This window comes from Notothenia rossii (genome assembly GCF_949606895.1).
Source record: "Notothenia rossii genome assembly, chromosome: 1".
Classification (NCBI taxonomy): domain Eukaryota; kingdom Metazoa; phylum Chordata; class Actinopteri; order Perciformes; family Nototheniidae; genus Notothenia; species Notothenia rossii.
In genome coordinates, this window is record NC_136912.1 from 90,996,436 (window position 1) to 91,016,405 (window position 19,970).

Consider the following 19,970-nt stretch of genomic DNA (forward strand, 5'->3'; position numbering starts at 1 on the left):
GGATCTGGCCCTTCCTACATCCAGGACATGGTTAAACCGTACACCTCAGCACGTGCACTCCGCTCTGCATCGGCCAAACGGCTCGCTGCACCCGCACTGCGAGGGGGACCCAAGTTCCCGTCAGCAAAAACACGTCAGTTTGCTATCCTGGCTCCAAAATGGTGGAATGAGCTCCCCATTGAAATCAGGACAGCAGAAAGCTTACACATCTTCCGGCGCAGACTGAAAACTCATCTCTTTCGACTCCACTTCGAGCGATAGAATTACTAACAAAGCACTTATATCAGGGATGCAAACTCATCAGGTATGAAAAAGGTGACAAGGATCCGAGCCCCCGGCTCCCCCACCCCAAGGAATAACAGAGGATTTTAGCAGTCAGAACAACTAAAGCAGCAGTGTTAATAATAACAGAAACGCCAAAGAGTCACATCTAATAGAAATATATAAAAGCATTTATTTTAAATTGTGGAGCAGTCAGTTTATAATTTTGGCAGCACTGTTGAGCATTTTGAAAATGTATTTTCATGCCTCTCTGCAAGGCTTAGTCTTTCTATCTTTATAGCCACATGGTGTAAAGTAACTAAGTTCATAAACTCAACAAGTACTATACTTGGGTACAATGTTGAGATACTTGTACTTTAAGTATTTCAATGTTTTTGCTACTTTGTTCTTCTCCTCCACTACAGTTCAGAGGTAAATGGTGTACTTTGACTCCACTACATGTATGTAATACCTTTGTTACTTTACAGATGTGGATGAATGATGTGAAATATAATCAAGTGTTAAATCAGACTTTAGTTCCACCTGGAGTAAATCCACCAGCTACCCTGCAGTATACAAAGTCATTCAAACTAGCTCCACCTTTACCAGCTTTGAGAACACTTTCATGATCAATCATTATAAAACATATCATATCTATTATTCTGAAATGGACCAATCTGCACAATGACTACTTTTACTGTTTCTACTTTCACTATATTTTGATGATAATACTTTTCTACTTTTACTTGAGGAACATTTTGAATGCAGGACTTTTACTGTAACAGAGTATTCCTACACTCTGGTACTTCTACTTTACTCAAGTACAAGATCTGAGTACTTCTACTTTTACTCAAGTACAAGATCTGAGTGCTTCTACTTTTACTCAAGTACAAGATCTGTGTGCTTCTACTTTTACTCAAGTACAATATATATATATTTATACCACCTCTGTTTATAGCCTATGAAAAAAACTATTAGAAATAGAAGGCTAAAGCTAACGTTAGCAGATAGTGACAATGTATGCTAGCTAGCTAGCTCAACGATTCCTTAAATAATATTGCCACAGAAAAACTTTTCAGTTCACATGACGCTCTGCCGCTCCGACAGGGAGCTCAGCTCTGAACACCTGAACAGCCCGTTCTAACAGCTGTTCACCAGCGGTCCAGTCTGTGCCACAGTGACTCCGGACGCGCAGTTAATATTAACGAACGCACCCGTAGGTAATGTAGCTGCTGAAGCTAGACCATCATCTCGGAGCAGCAGAGCCTTATTATACATCCATGAGCAGAGCCGACAGGCAGGAAGACTCAAGCACACAGCTCGCGCTTCATTATAATATATAAAAAAAGAACACCATGCGTGTCATGATGGCACATAACAGCTCACGGACGTAGATTACTCCGGGTCCCAGACTCCCCCATACCCCAAAAATACTTTTATTGCAGATCTACATGAATCACACAAACGACTTATTTTGGATTCAAAACGGCAAATTTCGCGAAAGGTGACAAGTTTGCATCACTGTTATATACTAACAAAGGACTGGGCTTATCTAAAGCCAGTTGAGTAGCCCTTGAAATGTTTTGGCTCTATGAAACCTGATGTACTTATATCATTCAGTTTTCTTCAAGTTTGTATCTTCTTGGTCGAATGCACTTACTGTAAGTCGTCAGCTAAATGCAATGTAATGTCCCGCCCCTTAGCCTGCCACGTACAATGTGTTGGAGCGCTGGCCAATAGAAGCGGTAGTGTTACATAGTGATGTCCATATGTTTCGGAGGTAACAAAGGGATTGTAGCCTTTGCAGCCCATTTACATGCACAGAAACCTACAGAACGCACTACAGGAAAGAGGGAGCACCAAAAGCCACAGCAGGGGCTATATAATACGTTTTGATATATATAATGTATTCAAGTATTATCCCAGAAGCCCCTTTTATCTTCACTTGACTTAAATATATGAGCATGGTTTGCCTGGTGATTAGAAATGATTAATGTAGCGGAGACTTCAACAGATGTGCTGAACAGCAGTGAGCCTCTGCAGACTAATTGGGAATCTCCATCATGCTTTGCAGGATCGCCTCTCTGGACATTTATCCCTTTTTAACCATGCATCCTGCCAGAGCCCTGACCTCAGTGCAGGGACGAGCTGTGAGGAGCCACGCAGATGTACAGTGAGATGCTTTCTGACTCACCACTTAAGGGGTGTGGTGTGTGTGTGTGTGTGTGTGTGTGTGTGTGTGTGTGTGTGTGTGTGTGTGTGTGTGGTGTGTGTGTGTGTGTGTGTGTGTGTGTGTGTGTGTGTGTGTGTGTGTGTGGGCTGTAGCACACACACTTAAGAGTGATGGAAACACATTAATATGCTCCACTATACCACGTCCTCCCTTATCCCCTTATCTTGTATCCTGTTCCTTCTTTCATTCCTCTTTTTATCTCCTTACCCTTCATTTCGAGGCACAATTAATATATTTTTTAATAGTTAGTATAAGAATTTAAGTTATACACACCACTGTATATATTGTAATACACACATTTATTTATGTTTATATTTCTTTTTGTTATATCATTTAGTATAATGTGCACAATTGAGGTGAATGTCTTATGTTTGTATCAGACATTTTTAACTAATCTGCTTATTGCACTTTTTATATTATATTTGTATTTTATTTTGTATCTTTTATTGCATAACTTTTTATTTTATGATCAATCGTTTTTTTGGACATTTTTAATCAAACTTTCTCACGTTTATATTAATTTAAATTATCTTGTTTTTGCACATTTTAAATAAAATGTTTTAATTATTTTATTTGTTTATTGCCAATGTTTTACTGTTTTACTAAATTAAGTAATTTTTATATTATAAAATTGAGAAATTGTTACGACCCAATTTCACCCCTTTATATATAAACACATCCTGATTTAGACTCCTCCCCCCCTCCTCCTCACCTGCATGCCCTCCTGTCCCGAGATGCCGACGCCCACATCCGCCACCTGGATCATGCTGACGTCGTTCGCCCCATCACCTGAGATCAGTGAACAGAGAGAGAGTCACTACACACACTCGGGTACATTATTTGGTTTCCTCCACATTACTGCTAACACGGCAATGACAGGAAAGCGCTGAGCGAGCAGAGAGAATCCTCCAGAGAGAGCGGAACGAACAGGAAACAGGAAAGACGTTGAGAGTCACCCCGAAATCCCCGAGTCACCTTCATCATTCTGCTGCTTTATTAAAACTAAGAGTTAATTACGAAGGTGATCTAAAGTCACACTGTGCAGACTCAGTGGTCACAGCGAGGGTGATATATGCCGTTAAAAACGTTGCAATATATACCTGGCAGCTAAATCCTCAGAACTATTACAGGATGTGTATTTGGTAAAATGTGTAACTTTTTTATTGTAATTATTATTATTTTTAAACCTGAAGTACTTTTGTACGCATGCTTAGGTAACATTAAGCTGTCTTTGGCTCTTTTTCTGCTGTAACAATGTACCTCTCCCCTCTGAGGGACCATAAGGTGTTCTGATTCTGATGAAGGTGTTATGTCAGGCTTGGACCTTCTCAATATGACTATATAATAACTGTTATTGAATTACAGTTTACAGATTTAGAGAAGCTCCTCGTCTCCTCTGCAATTATTAGGGGTGAGAGAGAGGAAGTACAAAGAGGCTGATTAGATTATAATCATCATGTTAGAGGTTTGTGTGTTAGTTAGTGTAAGGACAATTGTATGTGCGGTCATGTGCAAACCATAGACTGTATATATAAAAGGTGCAAACGTATATATAGTTTGTTAATTGGGAAATGTATGTATCCTGATAAGATATGAATTACTCCTAAAGAAGTCATGAGATGATGACCTTTCAACATCTGGAACATGTCCAAGTTTAGGACATTACATTAGATGTCACTTGTTAGACGCTTTTATCCAAAGCGACTGACATACTCAATACTGAGGGCAATCCCCACGGGAGCAATTTGGGGTGAAGTGTCTCAGGGGGACACAACGACATGCTGACTGCAGTGGGGTTTGAAGCTGCTGTGACCCCCTGATCCGAATACCAACACACAACCCACTGCACCACACGCCTCCTAGGACACCTGATGATGTTCGTGCGTTAAACACGGTTAGGGAAAATGTTCGTGTGTCATTTAGAAACCTATATCTGCTGTCTGTTTGTTTTACTCGAGCCACGACACCATTTGACTGCTTGAGAGCAAAGGTAGTGTTTCCTCATTATTGGGTGGTGTGTGGCGCAGCGGGTTGCGTGTAGGTTGTGCGTAGGTATTCGGATCAGGGGGTCACAGCAGGTTCAAACCCCACTGCAGTCAGCCTGTCGTTGTGTCCCTGAGACATAATTGATCAACTGTATCTGTGTTTTATTGATTCCTCTCTGTTTCATTCTTTTCTGTTGTGAGTGCTAAATTGCCACAGCAAAGGTGTGTGTGATGAGTGTGTACCTCTTTATAATATTATTAGTAAGGGATAACGCTAAGACAGGGGTGTCGACCCGCCGACCATTTTGAATCGGCCCTCAGCTAATTAAATAAGTATAATGGAATATGGCCCACAGATGAAACTTGAGCTTGTCTTATATTGTACTTCTTGAATATAAATGTAGACATATATCACACAGTAGTATTCATGTGTTAATAAAACCACTTTTCAAATAAATTTAGTCAATTAAAGTTGGAAACATTTTCTAACATATCTTAGTTAATAAGAAAAAAGCAAAATGACTTATTTCCACAACAAGCTTCACACATACTCTTCCTATTTCTCCTCAATATAATCAATCTGAGGCTTCTGATGAGCCGCCAACACTCACATCATTTACCTACATTTGATTGATTTTGCTCACTTATAACTGAACTTGTGAGTGTCCCAGCCCTTCGTATATTTTTCCGTATGTGGCGTAAAAGGAGTAAAAGGTTTGGACACCCCTGCGCTAAGAAAATAAAACTCTGTTACACGGCGCACCAACGGCTGGCTCTCCGACAACAATTTAAAATGAAGGCAGCTCTGATTTTATGTTTTCTGTGAGTGCCCAAGTCTGTTCAGAGTTTCTTTTCCACAAACAATTCCTTAAACACAACAGAGACCAAACCGTCTTCAAGTTGGTGTTTACTTCCTGTCTGTCTTCTTCTGGTGATTTATCTGACGTCCAGCGCACCCTCGTTTAACCTCTTTTCGTTTCTCTCTCTTGATCCTCCTTAGCAACGGTCATTATAGTGCTTAACAGCGTCTGTACTCCTGTCATATTGACCTCTGAAATGTCAGAATTGAGTATTCAACTAAGCCATGTTATGTATCTTATTAAGGAGGCGTTTTGGGGGGTTTTCAAAAAGGTCTGCAATGGCTAAAATACCTTTGTTCCCTCTAGAGCAGTGGTTCCCAACCTTTTTTCCCGAGAGCCCTCCCAAATTACTCCTGTTGGAAGTTGTGCCCCCCCCCCACACACACACACACACAGGGGGGGGGGGGGGGGCACAACAGCGGTAATTAAAGTTTCAAAGTCTCAAAATGCTACAACTCCTGTCACAAACTGGATGAATGTGAAGTATGTTGTTAAAGGAGGGTGAAAGCGTAATTAAGGAGCTCTATTGGAGAGACTTTGATGGTTATTGGACTCAGGATTCATTCATTTGGATTCCCGCTGTTGAAGAAATTAAAGGAACGCGCAAGTGGAAACAATTCACAAAGGGATTAAACTGTTTAAAACACATGTTCAAAGTAAGCCGGATTTTGCCGATGTGTTTATGTGGATTCAAAAGTTGTAAATAATCTACAAAATGGAGGAGACCGATCTGATAGGAGCAACTGTGACAAATAATCCAACTGAAACCGGCATGGACGATGACTATGTTTTAAAAATGCGCTTATCCAGACAAGCCCGGTTTGGACACTTAACAGGCAGAAGAAACATTTATATTAAAGAAAGAATTATACATTTCTGTCTTTTTATGCCTTTAATAGCTACTAACTTGAATTCGTATTCAAATTAATGAATCAATTATTTTTTATATTTTATTATAATGTATAGACAAGGCTTTTAGTGACAATCATGTATTGCGTTAGAATTATATGTAAAAAAAATTAATAAAAAAAAATCTAAATATGATATTTGGCCTCAAATCATCTGAGGCCTGGCGCCCCCCCTGCGCCCCCTAGGTTGGGAACCACTGTGTTATTGTTTATACATTGTATGAATATTCTGTACACGTTGGGACAATAAATCTAATCTCATTTTATAAACACAGGAAAACCAGATTGACATTCAAGAGAAATATGACACTGGTCACTTTTCGTATCTGTTCCTGATTCTGTTTCTACAAACTCTCAAACCAGAGTTGGTAAAGTTTGTAAATGTATGAATAATATCAGCTGCAGGTTATTTATTCGTCAGTAGCAGTTTATTTAATGATGAATTCTTTGTTTCTCAGCCAGAGCAGCGAGTACATGAAGTACCTCGTGACTCGGAGGATAAATCTGAGGGGAATGTTAAAGCCCTGCCAACAGGTGAAACCAATGAGCAATATTTCACTCTTTTAGTCAGAAAAACACTTCTGAAGTTCCAGAAATGTTTTATTAAATACCTTTGAAGCTCTCTGTAGTGAAGACTCCTCAAACACATGAGAAATCACCAGGAGCAGAAATATAAACATCTGTTTCACTTATTTCATGAAAAAGTATTAGCTCTAAATTTAAAGCTTGGCATCGGGAAAATATTAGATAAACATCGTGATGGTTGGATTTCCACTGGTAGCTACAACATTTCGGGAATTTCAACATTTGCATAAAAAGTAAAAGTTTTGAAAACAAAATCAGAATTCAGAGATTTTCATTAAAAAGTCAGAATTCAGAAATTGTTAGATATCTGAATTTTTAGACAAAATTCAGAATTTGAGAATCTGAAAATGTCAGATTTATGAGAAAAAAGTCTGACATTTGAGTTGAGTCAGAATTCTGAGATTTTCTGCATCAGCAAGTATTTTCAGAAAATGTTGAGGATTTGGGAAAAAAGTCAGAATTTTGAGATTGTCAGAAATCCTGATTTTTTTGATAAAATCCAGAATTTGAGGGGAAAAAGTCTCAAAATATGTCGGAACATTTCAGATTCATGAGAAAAAAAGTCTGACATTTTAGAAAAAAGTCAGAATTCTGAGATGTTCTGCTTAAATCTGGATTTAGTAGGGGTAGGTAAGTTTGAGAAACCGGCTCGAGATACACTTTTTGTTATATTCCATGGAATGCTCTTAACATCCCGATAGCAATGAATATCTGAAGTGCTTTGACAACAAATCCATAAAATATTTCAAATGTGGAAGCCGTAGTACTGTAAAAAGCACGACCAATCATCTGAGCCGGCCCGGCTAAAATAACTGGATGGCCTGTCAGCCTTCCATCTGTGCAAAAACTTATCTCGTGCCCTCATTGGTCGTGTGTGTTGGAGGAGGGGCTCTGTAAGGAAGTGGCAGATTTTCTTTCGTGTAATTTCAAATTCTAGCGATCTCGATCCGGTTTCTCAAACTCTCAAACTTACATACCCTACCTTTAAGAGAATTTTGGCAAAAAGTCAGAATTTAGACATTTCAGAAAAAAGTCAGAATTGACAGAAATGACAGAATATATATATTTTTGGGTAAAAAGTCAGGATTTGAACATTTTACAAAAAAAAAATCAGAATTCTGAGATGTTCTGCATAAATCTGTATTTTCAGAAAATTGAGATATATTCAGAAAAAGGTCAGAATTTCGATTGCTGAAACAGTAAGGGTCGTGGATGTTGAACGTACCGATGGCGAGGGTCATGACCTTCAGTTTGTTGCGCACCAGTTTGACCACCATGCTCTTCTGCAGCGGCGTGGAGCGGCAGCAGAGCACCGCGCGGCAGCTCTGAGCCACAGCCAGGAACTTCTCCTCCAGACTCTGGTCCAGAGCGTAGGCCAGCGTGCGGCCGTCGATCACCAGGCCGATCTGGTGCACCGCGGGGGGGGCGGGCGTGCAGGAGGGAGGAGGGGGGGTGAAGATCCCGAAGGGGGAGACGTTGCTGTGGAAAGATTTGGTGGTGGTGTGATCCGAGGAGCTGCAGAGGAATTTGGCCTGGATGTAGTGAAGACTCTCGTCCAGCAGCAGAGCACACGCCTCCTGCTCAGAAACACAGCGGCTCGTCAGGTAAACTGAGCAACATCTGGCACACAGATGTGAAGCTGCTCAGAATTAACATCGTCCTCAAATGGCCTCTTTAAGAATGTGTTTCAGAGACGAGAAACTCAATATTATTGCGAGTGAATGTCTCGCCAAGACTGTAAAGTAGATATTTCATCTTCTTGTTTGTACTCTGTAAAACACTCTGGGCTATGTCAAGCATGAAAGGTGCTATATAAATACAGATAAAGTGGAGCTGAGAGCTAAATGCTAACATCAGAATGCTAACGTCAGAATGCTAACGTCAGAATGTTAACGTCAGAATGCTAACGTCAGAATGCTAACGTCAGAATGCTAACGTCGGAATGCTAACGTCAGAATGCTAACATCAGAATGCTAACGTCAGAAAGAATGCTAACGTCAGAATGCTAACGTATTGGTGTTTGTTTCCTGTTTGATTGAGTATTGCTCCTCCCTCCCACCTGAGAGTCGGCGTTGAGCGTCAGGATCTCCTCCTCGGGGTCGAGCAGTTTGCAGGCGTAGGCGATGTTGACGGCCGTTTCCTGTTTGTCTCCCGTCAGAACCCAGATCTGAAGACCCGCCTGCCGCAGCGACGCGATGGTTTCAGCGACGCCGTCCTGCAGCCGGTCCTCGATGCCCGTCGCTCCTGAGGAGGAGAAAGAAAACGGTGATACAAACTCTAACATCCTCAACAGCAGGAGGAACATTAGACTGAGTATTGGAGGTATAACAGTCAAGTGGGAACTAAGTATTTTTCTTTTTTGTACATTTTTGTGTTTCTCTTATTTTCCTACAGTACTGTAATGATTGGCTGTGAATAAGAAAATATGAAGGACAGACCATCTATTTTTTATTTTTTTGACAAAGGGGGAGGTCATATAAGATTATTTTCTTCTCCCTGCTCCTTTTCGGGTATGGTGTGTTTAAAGTAAGACATGTTTTGTAAATAATTGTTATACATTAAAGGTGGGGTAGGTAATTTTGGAGAAACCAGCTTGAGTGCGCTAGAATTTGAAAATACACAGTCGGAAAAAATCGGCCACTTCCTTACAGAGCCCCTCCTCCAACACACACGAACGCGCACATGACCAATGAGGGCACGAGATAAGTTTGTGCACAGATGGAAGGCTAACAGATATTCATTGCTATCGGGATGTTAAGAGCATTCCATGGAATATAACAAAAAGTGTATCTCGAGCCGGTTTCTCAAACTTACCTACCCCACCTTTAAGTTGTGCATACCATGAACGGAACAAATACAAATGAAATTGAAGGTAAAAAAAACAAACACAAAATCTGATTAACTGACAGTAGCGTGGTTATTTTATGAGAAAGAAACTCTCAAATGAATGAGGATTTTTAAATATTCTCTGAGAACGAATAAAGTATTGGGTACCACTTTACAATAAGACTACCCTTATAAAGGATTGATAAAGGGTTCATAATTAGATTATTAATTAGGTTGTAAACACTTTATTAATAATTAAGAACCAATTGTAAACCAGTTCTAACGTAGTTTTCATACATCAACACAGGCTCACTATTTGGCAAGATGACTAAGCCTTATATTGGCTACTCTGCGAGAATCAACTCAGTGAACAACAGATACCAAGGATGCTGGCAGACGAAGGAGACGAAGTAAGCTAGGTAGCCAATATAAGACTTAGCAATACAGATACATGTGGGCTCACTATTTGGCAAGCAACCGGTCAGAGTTGCCCTGTTTATCTCATGTCTTATTCATGATTTATAAAGTGTTCACAACCTAATTAATAAATTAATTAGAAACTATTCGTAAACCCTTTATAAGGGTAGTCTTATTGTAAAGTGCTACCAAGTATTGCATGTACAGCACTTTGGCTCGACCAAAAATCGTTTTTCAATGTGCTCTATAAATAAAACTTGATTTTATTCTAAATTATGAAATCACAAATTTACAAGTAACAATGTGAATCTCATATGAGATTAAAGTGTGAAATTCACGTTAAAAATACGAATGAAAATAAATACTCTGTTAGATTAAAGGGGTAAATCAGAAAGGAAACATCTCAGACATTCTTCAAAATCTGAGAAATTAAATGTGTGATTTAGAAGACAAGTTTTTCAGATTTTTGGAGAATGTCTGAGTTTTTTCTCCCAAATTAAGACTTTTTTACGCTATATTATTTTTTTTACCAACAGTTTCCCTATTATGCTTTGATAGCCAAAAGTAATAATGTATTCGTGTAATAAAAATATAGATTATGAAGGTATTTTGGGATGAATCCATGAATTACCCAGCAGCTGCAGGTTGGTCTCCAGACGCAGCGCAGACTCAAACAGCAGCTCCTCTCGACCCTGGATCGCCGTCTCCGCCTCCAGGTGGCGCTGCAGCCAGCACGCATACTGCTCCTTACTCATGACCTGACACACACACACACACACACACACACACACACACACACACACACACACACACACACACACACACACACACACACACACACACACACACACACACACACACACACACACACACACACACACACACACACACACACACACACACACACACACACACACACACACACACACACACACACACACACACACACACACACACACACACACACACACACACACACACACACACACACACACACACACACTTATAATGAGCGCTTCTGGTGAGAGCATATATCAACAGCCTGGGAAAGTGGCACAGATTGCGATTGAGTCACAGAGAATGACTCTGAGCTGGAATGCAAACACAGAAATGTCCAAAAAACCTCCAAAAACTGGAGAATTATTATTTTTATTTTTAAACAAAGCAAGGGGAATTATTGAGATGACATTATGAGAATATATCCTAACCCAGGGGTCACATTTCTGAGCCATTAGATGGCGGGTCAGAACATAATCAGAAGCTAATTTAAGTAATTGATTGTTGAAATTGCTGCAGTTATTATCCAGTGGAAGGCCCTTACCTACTGGCCTAGTAAAATCAAAGTGGCTACTTTGTCTGGGCAGTGTTTTACACACCATCTTATTTGACTTAGGACTTAAAACTGTTTTTTGGGGGCAGACCTCCACAAAGAAAAATAAATATATACACACATAAGGTCATCATCTTAACAGTTTTTTATGCTCATTGAGTCATCCGTGAGCAGAGCATCAAGTTGGCATGCCTATTACAGCTGAATACGGCGATTACCATGTTGTTAAGCAAAACGCCTCACAAATGGGGCGAAGCCTGCGAGCTAGTTCAGGCAGTCAACTCGAGCACCAATCATACATTAACAAGTGACGCACCTCGTCCCTCTTACAACCAACCAAACACATTCTCCGAAACATGCCGCTCTATTGAAGCTGCCAGGTCTTCCTGCCTCTGCCTCGCTGCTGCTGCTGCTGCTGTGTTCACTTGCTATTGCTGCGTTCATGTTCCTGCTGCTGTGTTTCATGTTGCTGCTGCTGCTCGCCTGCCCCAGCTTCCGCCCCAGCTTCCGCCCCAGCATCCACCCCAGCTTCCGCCCCAGCTTCCGCCCCAGCATCCACCCCAGCTTCCGCCCCAGCTTCCGCCCCAGCTTCCGCCCCAGCATCCACCCCAGCTTCCACCCCAGCTTCCACCTGTAGGCTCGGGGGATAGTTATCTAATCATCACTCCATGTTCTTTGTAAATCTGTGGAGTGATGAGGCCCGAGCCTAGACGCCAAACTCAAACTATCTGCTGCTGATAATAAACATATTAAGAAACACGTGAGTTGTCTGACTGAAACTTATTAAGATCCAAAGCTTTAGTGCGTTTTGATTCAATGCTGAGTACAGCCAAACTTGACAGTCCCTTCTCTGTCACCGTCAAATGAAATCGCCGCCAATCACATTTCCACGCTCGCGCCAGGGCCGGGGGAGGGGTTACAAGGATCGAGTCTTGTGCTGCATTCACTTGCACTCGGACATTAGGGATTGAGCCAAAACTTTTCTTTCAAAACAAAGCTAATTTTCCGGGCCAAATATTATCGCATATTAAAAAGGGGTTAGGACAAGGGTCTGCAACAATGGCCGACAACGTGGGCCGCCTGTTGCCGACCCATGTCCTAACCCCTTTAATATGTTAGCGTCCTTAATTAAGCTTTAATCAAACTCTTTATCTGTTTTATTCTTTATTATAACTTTTCTTTATCCCCCTCTTAATTTGGATATTAACTCTATGAACGAATTATGTATTAGTTTAATAATTATTTGGGCATTTCTTATTTTTCAGCTTAAAGGTGGGGTAGGTAAGTTTGAGAAACCGGCTCGAGATACACTTTTTGTTATATTCCATGGAATGCTCTAAACATCCCGATAGCAATGAATATCTGAAGTGCTTTGACAAAAAATCCATACAAATATTTCATCTGTGGAAGCCGTAGCAAAGCACGACCAATCATCTGAGCCAGTCCGGCTAAAGTAACTGGATGGCCTACCTGCCTGTCAGCCATCCATCTGTGTACAAACTTATCTCGTGCCCTCATTGGTCATGTGCGCGTTCGTGTGTGTTGGAGGAGGGGCTCTGTGAGGAAGTGGCAGATTTTTTCCGGTTGTGTATTTTCAAATTCTAGCGCACTCGAGCTGGTTTCTCCAAAATCACCTACCCCACCTTTAATGTAGAAATGTGTTGAATTGTGTCTTTACATACAAAATTAAAGGTTTTAAAGCAAGGCATGTTTCTTTGTTTTGTTTATTTATACTGTAAGTAATACAAATGAGTCTATATTTTGTATATGTAGAGTTGCATCAACAACAAATTAAAGACTCATTTAAACACCATGTGTGTCTCGTCAAGCCGTTTAAAGAGAGGACACTTTTTAGGGATGTTTTAAAAATCACTTGTTACCTTCTTAGCAATGCACAGCGTCCTCAGGCCGTCGGCAGCGTACAGGTTCAGGAAGTACTGGGTTCGGCTGAAGATCTTTTTCTGCCGTTTCCCTTTGGAGTTCGCTTAAAAAAACGCAAAAGAAAGAAGAATTAACATTAACTTCCTCTCAAAGAGCCATCTGCCGTCACATCTACATTCAACCCTGTATGCTGCACCTTTATCTATTTCATACCAAGTGTTCATATTACTCAACATGTACAATTTGATTAAAAAAAATTCTGTAAAATATTCTTATTTACTGTCTGTCTATTCATTTATTGACTACATTTGTCCAAACCTGTTATTTATTTAAATGTTTGATTCCACTGTACAAAAAAGTTATATTTTAATATAACACATTATTTCATGTCTCTGGCATCTTACTGGCAGTAGGACGAACAAATTGGTTTATCCATCTGCACACACACACACACACACACACACACACACACACACACACACACACACACACACACACACACACACACACACACACACACACACACACACACACACACACACACACACACACACACACACACACACACACACACACACACACACACACACACACACACACACACACACACACACACACACACACACACACACACACAAAAGAACAAATTAACACTAAATCTGAAGAATTAAAACACAAGAAGGATCATTTTATCAATCCTGAGAGAGATCAGTTGATCAGTAAAAAAACTATATGAAGCTTAGCGCAAGTTCTTTCAGGAAGACTGGTATACATTCACTCAACAGCTGCTTATAATCAGCTCATCACGGGCTTCCTGCTAACCTATTACATTCACCTTAATCTCAACAGCCAATCACTGAGCTGCAGCCACACTTTAAAATGGTTCTCCTCTCTCCTGCAGTCAGCTGTGATGTCAGGTGTTCATGCTGCCGCCTCCTCCCCATCCACCTCCTTTCATCTCATCCAGTGCCAGGAGAGCTAATCCAAAGACCTCATCACACCTTCCCTTCTCCTCATCAAATCCAGATCTTCAGCATCATCACCAGTGTCTAGACCCCGGGGGGTTCCCTATATGCTCACGGCTGCATTTCCCCCCTTTAGATATACGATTTCAGGATCGGGGTCTAATCGCCAAAGACTTAACATTTATCATGTGACATGTGTCAATAAATGTTCTTTAATCAAAACGAAGTCTCTCCCGATTGAAAAAGTTTTCCGCCTCTGAAATATGAATGTCTGCTTGTTTCTCTGTGATATATAATAACTGACACAACCAGACATCTAAACACATCAACTTGGACTTTCAGAAACTGGGATGGACATTTTTTACAATTTTCTGACATTTCTTCTCTGTGTTATTTCACATTAAATTGAAATAAAGTTGTTTTTCTTTGGTCTGAGGAAACAAGACATCTCTTTGGACTTTTAAAAACGTTCTATTTGACATTAAACAATTAATCTATTATGAAAATGCTCATGAGTAACTACCCCAGATGTAATCTTGCTCACTTTTATTGTTCTTTTTGTTTTTAACAGTCTTTCTTGGCTGTAAAAAACGGAATTTCCAAGGAAACAGGAGTTTTCCCTTCTGCAGAAAGCGGCAGATGACCGACAGATGCAGGTGGAACTGCACACAATGTTTATTTTTCCTGCAGCAGCAATAAAGGAAAATCCACCCTAAAAACGATTTGTGTGCTTCATGTTAAACGTTCCCTGAGGAGTTTTTGACCACTTTTAAAAATCAAGTTTGTATGTTGGGCTCCCTGTTTGCTCATATTTATTACTCCTCTGTTCATCAGGTGTAAAGAAACAAACTAATGTGCAGCACAGACGGGCAAGTTTGCACGGATTTAAACAATGTAGGTGTCAAATGGGCGTTTTCTTCGAGGAAGGAAATGATTTCAGCTCGTTTGTTGGACTTCAAGGACACACACATTACATGTTAGACACTTTTATCCAAAGCGACTTACATACTCAATACTGTGGGCAATCCCCACAGGAGCAATTTGGGGTGAAGTGTCTCAGGGACACAACGACATGCTGACTGCAGTGGGGTTTGAACCTGTGACCCCCTGATCCGAACACCAACGCACAACCTACTGCACCACACGCCTCCCCACGTCACTATGTTCAGGAAGTAAATAAAGGAGTCCAATGGAGGCGTTTCAGGGGAAACATTTACATCAACAAACACCTATTTCACACACTACAAGGGGAAAAACCCCAAAAGCAGAATAGGGCCTCTTGAAGAATATAAAAATATAAATTCTGTTTTAAGGTGGAATTTGCTGTTAAACATCACGTCTCTGCAGTAGGAGTGAGGCTGGAGTAACGTCATGAGACTCGGCACCATGTGTGTTGTTATTAAAGTGAAACTGAGCCCCCCCCCTCACTGTCGCCTGAATGGAGCCTTTATGGAGGTCTGTGTTATGAGGAGGCCCAACTCATACTGCGCTCTGATTGGCTGCTTTCACCCAATGGTAAAAACAAAGCAGGGAGTTGTCTCTCTGTGTGTAGACCTTTATATAGTATACGGTCTATGATGTGGACACACCCTGTCGGCCATTAAAGTTTCTGAAGTGAGACACATGATGGAGGAGAGGGAGGGTGATATTTGATTTACGAGGATGACCCGCCCTATTCTGCCACTGATTGGCTGACAGCGGGAACAGTTTGTATTATGTTCTGATGGAGAGGTTTAGAAACAAACAATCTTTATGATAAACATGTACGTTTTTATTTGAATAAAATAAATAATATGCATCATCTGGTGACATAATGTTGTCTGTTAATTCTACTCTGGTTCATGTTCACATTGACTTTTTATAAGTAAAACATGACATTAAATTATTTTTTCCCCGCCTGTCATCCTGTATCCTCGCGGCCCGTGCGAGGAAATCAAATTCCTGTGATTTAGCACAAACACGTCGTCAGCCATAATAAGTGTGTGTAAGTTTGCGTACATTTAGTTCTTATCCCAAAAACAAACCCAAAGTGTGGGTTCTTTTGCAAAAAGAAACAACACTTTTGCAGTTTCCACGGTAAGTGAATGGGGCCCATTGTCTTTGAATAATGAAAATAAACTTGTGCAGCACCACAGACTGTGTGTGTGTGTGTGTGTGTGTGTGTGTGTGTGTGTGTGTGTGTGTCTACAGATGTGTGGTGGCTGTGTACAGAGCATTAGTGAAAGTGCCTGTGTGGCTCTCTTTGTGCCTGGAATACTAACATTGAACCATTAAAGACTGGACGAGTGTGGAACAAGGTTTAAGATCAAGAGGAAAACACGCGACGTGGCAGGAAGTGAAAGCAGTGAAGCTTGCTCTGAAAATACAAGTTCTTACGCAACCTACAAGTCAAATGGAGGGGTCATACACCTTTTCCAAATAAATTCAAGCACTTTCTCAGAATCAGAATTGCATATTTTTATACAATGCATACGGCATTAATAATCCGGTAAAATCCAATATAAGTGTGGTATAAATATTGTTGTTAAACTGGAAATAAACAAAAACACTATATTGTAAGAAGAAGAGAGGGCCTATTCTGTTTGTTTGTGGTTTTCCCTTTCCTGTAGTGTTGTATAGGTTTGTGTGCATGTAAATGGTCTGCAAAGGCTAAAACCCCTCCCCCCGTGACATAGTGACATAACTATGTAACACTTGCACTTCTATTGGCTAGCGCTCCAACACATTGTACTTCATAGGCTAGGGGCGGGACATCTCTAATCACAACAGAACGGCACAGCTAACCAATCAGAGCAGACTAGGCTCTGGTTTCAGACAGAGGGTGAAAAGAGGTGCTCCAGCACAGGCAGTATGAGAAAAATAAAGAGCTTTTTGAACATTAAAGCGTGGAGACATGTCCCAGTAGAGACACTAAATACTGATATGAACATGAAAATGAGCAGAATATGTCTTCTTAAACCTTTGTTCAAAGACAGGAACCTCTCAAAGACCAAGTCAACCCTTTGAACTTTGTCCGCTCCGGGACTTTAACCCGGCGACCCTGAGCTTCCCTAAAAACTGAGCTCTTTTGATTCGACGAAGGTGATTTTCCTACCTGTGTCGGGGGGTCTGATGAGGTCCATGATGGCGGAGTCTGCTCCTTTCGTATAGACGGTGATCTGATCCGTCAGCGGGTGTCTGACCACCACCGACATGCGCTTCCTGTTGGAGTCGAAGCCCAGCGTGTGCAGCAGCTCGAAGCTCAGTTTCCCCAGGTGTGGCAGCTCCACGGTCACCTGGTCGGGGAGGCGCCCCACCAGGGAGCACTTGTAGGCGCGGGCGGCGTAAACCAGCGCCGCCTCGTCCGGAGACTCCGCTTCGTACCGCAGCTCGCCCTCCGCCGCGCTACACGCCTTCCCGTCGTACAGCGGCGGCACGGGGCTGAAGGCGTGCTGCAAGCTCTGCTCCTCGTCCAGTTTGGTGAGGGTGCTCTCGGAGGACGGAGAGGACAAAACGCTGGAGCAGCCGCGGGTGGAGGAGCGGTTGGTGACCAGGCTGGAGGAGCTGCTGCTGTTGGAGCCCGAGGTCAGGCGGCTCGGAGTGAAGCGCTTTATGAAGTCCTCGATGGTCTTCACCGGAGACTTCAGCTCGAACCTCATCCGCACCTGAGGAGGAGGAGAAATTGAAATGGTTTTTTTTCGATGAAGATTGTAAGGCGTAAAGTATGTAAATGTTGTAATTCTGTATGTTTGTTCTTATGCCGTCCAAATTCAAAATAAGATAAAAAATAATAATAATAAAAGGTTTTTTTGTGTAGGACTTTACATAAACCTGGTGCAGCTCAAAGTGCTTTAACAACATGGCACACATTTAATCACACATTCAAACAGGTCAGAGGGTAAAACCTTTTAACACAAGGAGGTAAAAGGTATAACAAAAACATTTTCAAATACAAATGATCCATCTCGGTAAAAAAAGAAAAGAAAAGGAAGACTAAATGAAAAGATACAATTAAATAAAAAACCTATACAAACATTATAAATTACAAATAATAAAAAAATGTATAGTAAAATAAGCAAATAATAATAATAATTAAAGACTAATTTAAATAGGAATGTCTCTAAAACAACTATAGAGAGGCGAAGTCCCTCCCTTTCCGGGGGAGCTCCATGGGACCTTATTTCGGAAAAGTATGTATTGAAGTCAATGGGGAGAGAAAGATTATCTTTCCATCCCGTTTGAATTGTGCCACGAATTACACATATGATGTTTGTCAATTTAAAAGATAATTTTGCAAGTCAAACAAATAAAAATGTGAAGTAACACTTTTTTTGTGTGAAACCGCTCAATGAACTACATCTCCCGTCTCGCACCACACACCAAGACGGCCGTCACGTTGGCACATTTCACTTCTTTCTTTCAGAATGAGGCGGAAAGTATTAAAAGAGGTGAAAATCACTCCAAGTCTGGGCATGTTGAGAGCTGTACATACACACAAGGGGAGTTAGTCGGTTCCGTAAGAGCCAGCATGCGGGACCGGGATTCTGGGATTTGTAGTCTTTCTAGTTGCGTATTTTTCATAGTCTTATATTTCAACAGTTTTACGACAAACTATGACTTGGAAATTATTTGTTAAGACAGTAGAAGTAGAAGGGCGGGACTTCGCCTCTCTATACAATAATATTAATAAAAACCTATTAAATAAATTAAAAAATTATAAACCTGAAAAGACCATTTAAAAAAGGGGGGGTGTCACCGTGTCACTAATAAAAAGCTAATCTAAAAAGACTCAAAAGATTCAAATACAAAACTACCAACACCAATATTAGGGAATGAGCTCGAAGATTTTAATAGAGGGGTCATTTAAAATTACACATTTCTGTGAAGCATTTGGGATGCTGCTTAAGCATGACGCAACATCTCGCAAGAAACAGCGTCTGAGGGCTTCTTAACATTTAATAAAACTATGAATGTGTCATACACACTTAACGAGAAGAAACTCAGCTTTCAGACAATATTAACCATTTTTAAATGAAACAAAAGGGTAATAACAAAGGCTCTGAATTAGCCCTGAGCGAAAAAATGCTAACGCACTGAGCACAGAACTCATGGTAAAATACCCTTATTACTTATCGGATCTGCACAAACAAGATATCGATTAGCAAGCTGAGATTCCACATATTCCAGACGTATACGTATCATCACTGAGCGATCAGAACTTGCGGCAAAACAGCAACAAAAATGTTAGCTTTACGGAGCCAAAACCGCTAAACACGTCTTACCTTTGTTGTTTTCTGAAGTTGTGCTCAATGGCATTAAAACGATAAAAACGCTGCTGAAGGTTAATCCAATCTGTCTGTGTCACTTTGAAATGATTTCTGATAATCCATCATTCCATTTTTATGTCAATAACGTAGATTTCATATTAGCTGCTACGATAGCTACTAGTGTATGACAGCTTCCGGTATTGGGCAATCACCAATGGGTAATGTTTAGATGGATTTTAGGAACCTCCCCTCGATTCTATTGGCTCTAACGGTTAAAAAAAGGTGTCAATCATCAAAATCGACCGAGGGGGGCCAGGCATATGGAAAATCCACCCAAATGACCCCAGAAGTGTTTTTCTTTTTCTAAATCTCTCTAAAAAGGTCAAATGTAATTTGTTTTGAATCTATTTTGATACAGGGTACTTCTTATATGTTATAGTTTGTATTCCTAAAGCCTTTAGTCTACTATCCCA

General features: G+C 40.9%; 1 protein-coding gene across 1 annotated transcript in view; it reads right to left on the bottom strand.

Annotated features, from left to right (window-relative positions):
• Positions 1-19,970, bottom strand: part of atp10a (ATPase phospholipid transporting 10A) — a gene marked incomplete at its 3' end in the record, with an annotated part of 52,779 nt that overhangs the window by 10,739 nt on the left and 22,070 nt on the right. Inside the window, exons 10-15 of the mRNA XM_079690541.1 lie at positions 17,346-17,895; positions 13,286-13,389; positions 10,707-10,833; positions 8,892-9,076; positions 8,058-8,409; positions 3,207-3,283 (exon numbers count right to left, since the gene is read on the bottom strand). Coding sequence (XP_079546667.1) covers positions 3,207-3,283; positions 8,058-8,409; positions 8,892-9,076; positions 10,707-10,833; positions 13,286-13,389; positions 17,346-17,895 — 1,395 coding nt within the window. The remainder of the gene's footprint in view (positions 1-3,206; positions 3,284-8,057; positions 8,410-8,891; positions 9,077-10,706; positions 10,834-13,285; positions 13,390-17,345; positions 17,896-19,970) is intronic.